This window comes from Chaetura pelagica, unplaced genomic scaffold (assembly GCF_000747805.2).
Source record: "Chaetura pelagica isolate M959 unplaced genomic scaffold, ChaPel_1.0 scaffold271, whole genome shotgun sequence".
NCBI classification, from domain to species: domain Eukaryota; kingdom Metazoa; phylum Chordata; class Aves; order Apodiformes; family Apodidae; genus Chaetura; species Chaetura pelagica.
In genome coordinates this window covers 1,539,922-1,547,158 of record NW_009952106.1, presented here as the reverse complement: position 1 = coordinate 1,547,158, position 7,237 = coordinate 1,539,922, and the positions used below count along the sequence as shown (strand labels likewise).

At 55.1% G+C, this 7,237-nt stretch overlaps 1 protein-coding gene across 1 annotated transcript in view; it reads left to right on the top strand.

The window, feature by feature from the left end:
• Positions 1-7,237, top strand: part of TMEM151B (transmembrane protein 151B) — a 10,821-nt gene that overhangs the window by 2,418 nt on the left and 1,166 nt on the right. Inside the window, exon 3 of the mRNA XM_010006195.1 lies at positions 6,194-7,230. Coding sequence (XP_010004497.1) covers positions 6,194-7,230 — 1,037 coding nt within the window. The remainder of the gene's footprint in view (positions 1-6,193; positions 7,231-7,237) is intronic.

Here is a 7,237-nt window from a genome sequence, read left to right as displayed (position 1 = left end):
GAGAGGAAAGCAGGCAATGGCACTGAGCAGCAAGGAGCTTGTGCTGTGGGGCTGGTGGCCCAGAGAGGGCCGCTGGGCAGGGCAGGAAGGGCAGTGTGGTCCTGCCGGGGGGGACTGTCCTCACCGGTGAGCCCACGGCTCAGAGGGCAGCTGGAGGGCTGCTCAGCAGCTGGCGCATCGCTCGTCCTCCGCTGCTGAGGAGCTGCGGTGAGCAAGTGCTGCATAATCCTGGTGCTCTCTGCCTCCTTGGCTTAGGAACAACGTGCATGCCCGTGCATGGTTATTCTATATATACTGATTTATATTTAGATATAAATAATTGTGGAAGAGGAAAGCTGAAGTTCAAGGACTGGGAAGCTGTACGAATACTGAATACTCTGCTCTGTGCCTGTTCCTCTGTTCCTGCTTCCTTTCAGCAACAGCTGGTGCCATGAGCCCAGGCTCTCCAAACAGATCGTGACCAGTGAAGCCAAACCGTGAGGCACCTCTTTAGTGTGAGGACATGCTTGTGCCAGGCTGAGTCGTGGTCTCTTGCCCCAAGTGCCCTGGCAGTGCTATGTTCAAGAAAGCATAGTGGGTTTTGAGAGATGGCAGACTGAGAGCCGGTTTGGATGCCTGCAGCATAGCAAGGGCAGTGCTCAGATGAGTTTTCCTCCACTACAGTGTCCCCTGCCTCACGGGGATTATGAGAAGATCGTCTGGGCTCTGATTGCTCCGTGGAGGCTGCCAGCTAGGATGTCAGTATAATCTTACCCCCAGGGACAAGGCAGAAAGGCTGCAACTCCGTGACCTGCACTGTTTAGGCTAAGGGCATGCTTCGTGTGGCCAGGAGCTATCACAGACTTGCATCAAGCAGCTGGTGGAGGAGAGGGAAGCTGCAGCCTCTCATGACAGTGCCATGCTTGCTGGTATCTCATCTGATGCCATGAGGAAAGACCTTAGTGAGGAGCTGGGATTCACGGGTTGACCTAGGGCAATCTTCCTGTCCTCAGAAAGCTGTGAGAGGAGGGTGGCCCTGCTCCTCTGTAGCACCTGTGTAAGGCTCTGCTGGCAGTGTAATGGCCTCATTTCCATCAGGACCAACTGCTGCTGAGCATCCTGGGATGGTGGCTGAATCCCACCTGTAAGGGTCCCTCGGCCAGGGCTGGCAGGGAGCCAGAGGAGATGTTTGGGGACCAGAAAATGGGAAGTAAGCTCTGCCCTGTTAGAAGGTGCTTCTCCTTGACATGTCTTGGGTCACTGTACCTTGGAGCTATTCAAGGTGCTGCTCTTGTCCCAGCAAGGCAAGTGGCAAGAGCTACTGGCCAAAACTGGCTGTAGCAGCCTGGCTGAGCCCCTGTTCCCTCTTGGTATGACACGGATACACCTGCACGTAATGGTGGGAAGCGGAACCTCACTCAGCAATGCATTTCCACCTTGGAGGGCATGAAATACCGGGGGACAAGTTCTGAAGCCTGGAAACAAGCAAAAAAAGTCCTTCTGCTCAGGTGGTATCTGATGAAAAGAACCAGTCTTCTTCCTAGTTCCTATGCAAAATGGAGACCTTGGTACCATTGCAGGAGCTGACTGCTGGCAGGGTTCCCTGGCTCCTAGATGCTCAGCCTTCCCCATTCCTCTGCAGTTGGCAGTGCTGTCGGCCTGGGGCTGAGCCAGCTCTTTCTTCTAGGCAGGTAGTTCCTGAATCCGGGCAGTAGGCATGTGGGGTGTGATGTGGGGTGTGATGTGGGGATCCTGACCAGGAGTTGCTGATGTCTGCCTGGGGCCTTGGCATGCAGTGGCAGTTCCTAGAAATGACTGCCTCCTCCCTACCTGCATTGTTTTGGGGTTCTGAGGTCAAAGGGGACAGGGCTTATTAAATTGTTTCATGATGTAAGCACATGGGCAGAGCAGAGCCATGGAAACTGGTGCTAAGGAGTCCCGCTGGAGTCCCCTGCAAGCTGCTGCCACAGCCTGGCACTCAGGAGCTACCTGGGCCTTCAGGCCGTTGCACTGGGGCTTTCAATTCAGTTTTCTGGCTTTCCAGTACACCTAACCCTGTGAACCTCCAGGCATCTTGTAAACTGAGGGCTTAGCTCACTTAGCTTGCTTAGTTTTCTGGAGATGAATTGGAGATTTCAGGCTAATCTCTGCAGAGAGAAGCAGAGAGGTGTGGACATGGGAACACTGATTAAATGGAGGAATGGTAGATTGGCCAGGGCCAGGATGTTTCAGAGAGCAGCTCTGTAAAGCTTGAAGGATTTCTGGAGTTGTTTAGTGCTCAAAGTTGTGTTGTAGGGGAGATGAAGGTAGTTTGGCCCATGTCCTTTGCCACTTGGGCTCTGGGCAGGTTTATACCCTCCAGGCGTTTTTGAGAAGAGGATTCCCTAGATCTCAAAAGGAGTTTGGTACAAGCAGTGATGGGGGCTCTCTCTTCATCTGCCTTTGTCCGGTGCCTTGTGGGCATCTCCATTTGCTTCACGGCTGCTCATAAGTCACTCCCTCCATCCCCTCCCAACCATCCCAGAGGAGCAGCTGCAAGTGTGGGATTCCATCTCCTTTCACCTAAGGGGCAATGTCAAAGGCAAATGCTATGGATGAGGAAGGGGAGGCTACAGCAACACTCTACCCTTGCCCTTCCCAATGTGTGTTACATTTAGCACTCGGTAAGGAGGTGTTCTAGATGGTGAACTGACGCACAGAGAAGGGTGTTGACGGGTCCCACAAAGGGGTTGGCCGAGCCATGACTGGACCAGTTCTGCCCTCTGGCACTTCAGAGATGTTCAGGTGCACCAGCAATAGCAGATTTGCTCACCGCTCTCCAGTGTTCCAGCCCAAGCAATGGGGTGGCTTCTGGTAGTGGAGGGGAACCCTGTTTGCAGTGAAATAGGGCAAGCCTTTTGCCTCTTTCCATCAGACTGCAGCAGGCAGATGACGACAGTATTTATATCAGAGTCTGCTCTCCTCCCACTGACACTGTTTTGGGACAGAAAGGATTTCCCTTTCCCCAGCTTTCTCATCTGCATGTTTGCTGTGCTGGACTTCTCCAAGGCAAGAGGAGGCAACCTTGTTCAGCTGCGTCTGCAGGGGGAAGCCGTGGAGCCAGTTGTTTGCTCCTCTGAGCCCTTTGCAGCCCAGGAGAGGAGCAGGGATACTGCAGTTCCTACTGGGATTCGACTCTGCAGCTGGCTCCTCCTCCATCTCTGCTGTGGTTGTATCCCCTGCCATTGGCACTTGATCAGCTTTCAGAAACCCCACCAGCGTGGCCGATGGGTATGTGTTTTACCTTAGAAGCCTAGGACAAAACTGGCTTGTAAACAGTTTACAGCAGGGGTTAGCGTGACCCTGTGAAAGCGCTGCAGTATCTAAATGCTGCGTAGTCCTAGGAGGAGACTAATGCGTGGACTTGAGCCCTGCTAACACAGTTCCTGGAACCAAGCCTGGGCTGCATCACACTCCCAGCTGCCCTGCCCCGGGTGGGTAACCACAGCAGGGTTTGCCTGTATCTCCGCAGGGCAACAGCCAGCATTCCCCTTCTGAGCAGGATGGCGCAGGCAGTGGGGGATGTCAGGGGCTGGGGAGCAACTGGGAGGTGGAATTTGCTTTTCCGAGACAGACCTGGCTGAAGACCTGCCTCACTGGTGCCCCTTCCCCAACTTGTCAGAGTGAGCTGAATGCTTTGCTTTATTCCTTGTGCTCCGTTTGCAGATCCCCCCCCAAACAAGACATGTTTCTGTGCAAGCCCTCTCACCCCATAGATACCCCAGGCTTAGCATGTGCCTTGCATCTCCTGCTCAGATCCCCATGCTTCTCCTGTGACTGAGCAGTCCCTTTAGACCCTCACAGCCAGGGCTGCTGCTGCCAGGCAGGATTTGCAAGGGAGAAGGCAGCTGTGGGAGAGGATACCTTCATCCTCATTGGTAATGGCACAGCAGTCCTGCATGGGAGAGCCATGCTGCAGCTGAGCAAAGGCAGAAGGATCTGGGCAGGCTCCTGTAATCCCAGTGTGGACCTGACTCACACAGCTCTGCCTGCTGGTGCCCCCACTTCCTCTCCTCACTCCCTTTTCTCTTGCCCAGGATTCCCTTCTTGCCCTGTGACTGTGAGGCTGGTGCAGTGGAGGATCACACTGGGAAGACTGGTGTACATGTGTCCATGCTGGAGCTGTTGATTGCCCGTGCCTGTCTCTGCTGCCTGCAGACCCACGCTGCCCTGCCTGCCTTCCCTGGGCTCTGTGTCCCTGTTGCCAGCTCTTGCTCCCAGCTGGTTGCCTCAAAGAGAGGGTCAGTGCTACTGATGCCTGGCCCCGCAATAGGATGTGCCATCATTCCCCTCACCACGCTTCTGGATGTGCCACTTGTTCTGCTCATGGCAGGCTGGCTGCTGGGCAGGCAGGAAGGGAAGCTCCCTGCCTCCAGGGGAGAAACCTCTGTTGGAGATTTGGGCCGGATCCAGCCCTGCTAATTGCAGTGGCAGAAGTCCCAGTGGCATGGGGTGGACCAGGCTTTGGCAAGATATAGGGAGGGAAGATTAGCATGGGACTCTAGGGGACCAAGCCATGGCTGGTGGGCTCTTCAGGGAGGGTTTCTTAGGGGAAAGAAGAGGCCCACACCTGTCCCAAACCTGCCAGAGACATAGCGATCTCATGATCTCAGGTTCTTGCTTTAGTTTCCCTTTTTAATGCAAGACTGAAAGGACTCCCTTGTTTTCTAGCAGCATGAGCCCATTCAGCTCTTTGGAATCCCTGGATAAAAGACCTCTGCAGCCCAGGGTGCTCAGGAATGGAGGAGGGATGGGGCAGGCTTGGACTTCACTGCTCTGGGTGGTGTCATTACAGCTGGTGTTAGCCCCTAAATGGCAGAAGGGAGCTCAGGAGCCACTGAGTGGAGCTGGGGAGGGAGAGCAAAGCTGGAAGCCTCTTAGTGAGTTTAGTGGCATCTGCACAAGGCTTGAGTTCTTGCTTCTGTCTCTTAGGTTGCACCTTTGGAAATTGGATGGCAGTTGTGCTGGACGAAGTCTTTTGTGTAAGAAAGGAAATACCCACTTTGCATGTTCTCCAATGAGTGTGGTACTGCCAGGTGTCACTGATTGAGGTGGACCAATACTTGAGACTTTAGTGTGTCGCAGAGAGTGACAGAGGTTTCTTTAAGTGGGAGATTTTCCCAAGTCTTTGGGAAACTCTGCACAGTTCCTGTGGTGAAGGCACCAGTGCAGTATCTTTTGGAAGTCCTATTGCTGAAGTCTTGCCCTTTTCCCACCATGAAAGAGCTGAGAGCAGTTCTTCCAGAAGTGTGGACTGTCACACCCAAATCCCAGTGCGATCAGGGACATTTGCTGGCAGACATGACCTGCTGCTCACCCTCCCCTCTGCTGCAGAGCAGTGGAGTGCTCCTTTATTCCAGCCTAAACATGTTTTAGGTTCTTATTCCATATTTACTTTCTCTCCCACCAAAGGAGGCTGCCTTTCAGTTGTGGAAAAGTACTTTCTCATTTCTGTGGTTTATAAAGCACTTGAGAAGCACTTCTGGGCTGCCAAGTGTTGTGGTGGGAAGAGCCATTACCAATCACAGGCCTTTCCAGCTGCAGAAGCTCTCTATCTCCACCATACAGGCACCCCAGGCTGCTTCTGCTGCCCTGGTAGGAGAAATCTGAATGTTGCTGTTTGTGGTTACTGGGAAAGAGGGAGACACTGGTGCGAGTGGTGAGAGGTGCCGTGGGATGAGCTGTGGTGAAGTGTTGAGGTGGGACAACCCCTTAGCTGGGTTGCCTGTGCTGGCGGGATGGGTGCAGAAGCAGAGGGATGAGAGGGAGGTCCCCCAGTCTTCAACTTGCTGTGCTTCAATACTCCTCCCTGGGACATGGCAGGGGTGGGGGCTACACCCTGTTGAAGAAGGGGGATGCTTGTGGTGCAGACCAGCCCATTTGCTGTCTGCTGCTCTCCTACACCTCCAGCTGGGCTCTGGCCATCTCCCAAGGAGGGGCAGAGCACAGCGAAGGGAAGGAGGGGTAACTGTCCGCTCTGTAGGACTGTCATCCTGGGAGAGATCCCAGCCTTTGGCCTGCCTGCTGAGGCAGGAGCCCTACGGCTTCTGCTGTTCTGTCCCTGTTCACAGAGCTACAGGTGCCACCACGGCACCCTGCTCTCCTTCCCCCTGCTGCAGCAGCCTACTGACTCCTCTCTTGTTTTCTCTCCCCTTCTCCCGGTCCCCCGGAGCAGCAGCGGCCAGTGAAGCAGTCTCTCAGCAAGTCCCTGTGCCGAGAGTCCCACTGGAAATGCCTGCTGCTGTCCCTCCTCATGTACGGCTGCATGGGAGCTATGACCTGGTGCCACGTCACCAAGGTCACCCGGCTGACCTTTGACAGCGCTTACAAGGGCAAGTCCATGATGTACCATGACAGCCCTTGTTCCAACGGCTACGTCTACATCCCCTTGGCCTTCCTGGTGATGCTCTACGTGGTGTACCTGGTGGAGTGCTGGCACTGCTACACCCGCAACGAGCTGCAGTACAAAGTGGACGTGGAGAGCGTGCACGAGCGCGTGCAGCGGATGCAGCAGGCGACCCCCTGCATCTGGTGGAAGGCCATCAGCTACCACTACGTCCGCCGGACCCGGCAGGTTACCCGCTACCGCAACGGGGACGCCTACACCACCACCCAGGTGTATCACGAGCGGGTCAACACCCACGTGGCAGAGGCTGAGTTTGATTATTCCAACTGTGGAGTTAAGGACATCTCCAAGGACCTCATTGACTTGGAAAGCTACCCAGCCACACGGCTCCGCTTCACCAAGTGTTTCAGCTTTGCCAACGTGGAGTCGGAGAACTCCTACCTGACGCAACGGGCCCGTTTCTTCACGGAGAACGAGGGCCTAGATGACTACATGGAGGCCAGGGAGGGGATGCATCTCAAAAATGTGGACTTCAAGGAATACATGGTGGCCTTTTCCGACCCAGACAACTTGCCTTGGTACGTGTCCCACTATGTCTTCTGGGTGGCGGCTCTGCTGACCCTATCCTGGCCCCTGCGGGTGCTCAATGAGTACCGCACCTCCTACGTCCATTACCACGTGGAGAAACTCTTTGGGTTCGACTACGTGGCGGTGACGCCGGCCGAGGAGCGCTCCTTCTGCCGGAGGATGCCCCGCGTCAACACAGTGGACAGCACAGAGCTGGAGTGGCACATCCGATCCAACCAGCAGCTGGTGCCCAGCTACTCGGAAGCGGTCCTGATGGACTTGGTGGGGCTCTCCGGCTGGCCCAGC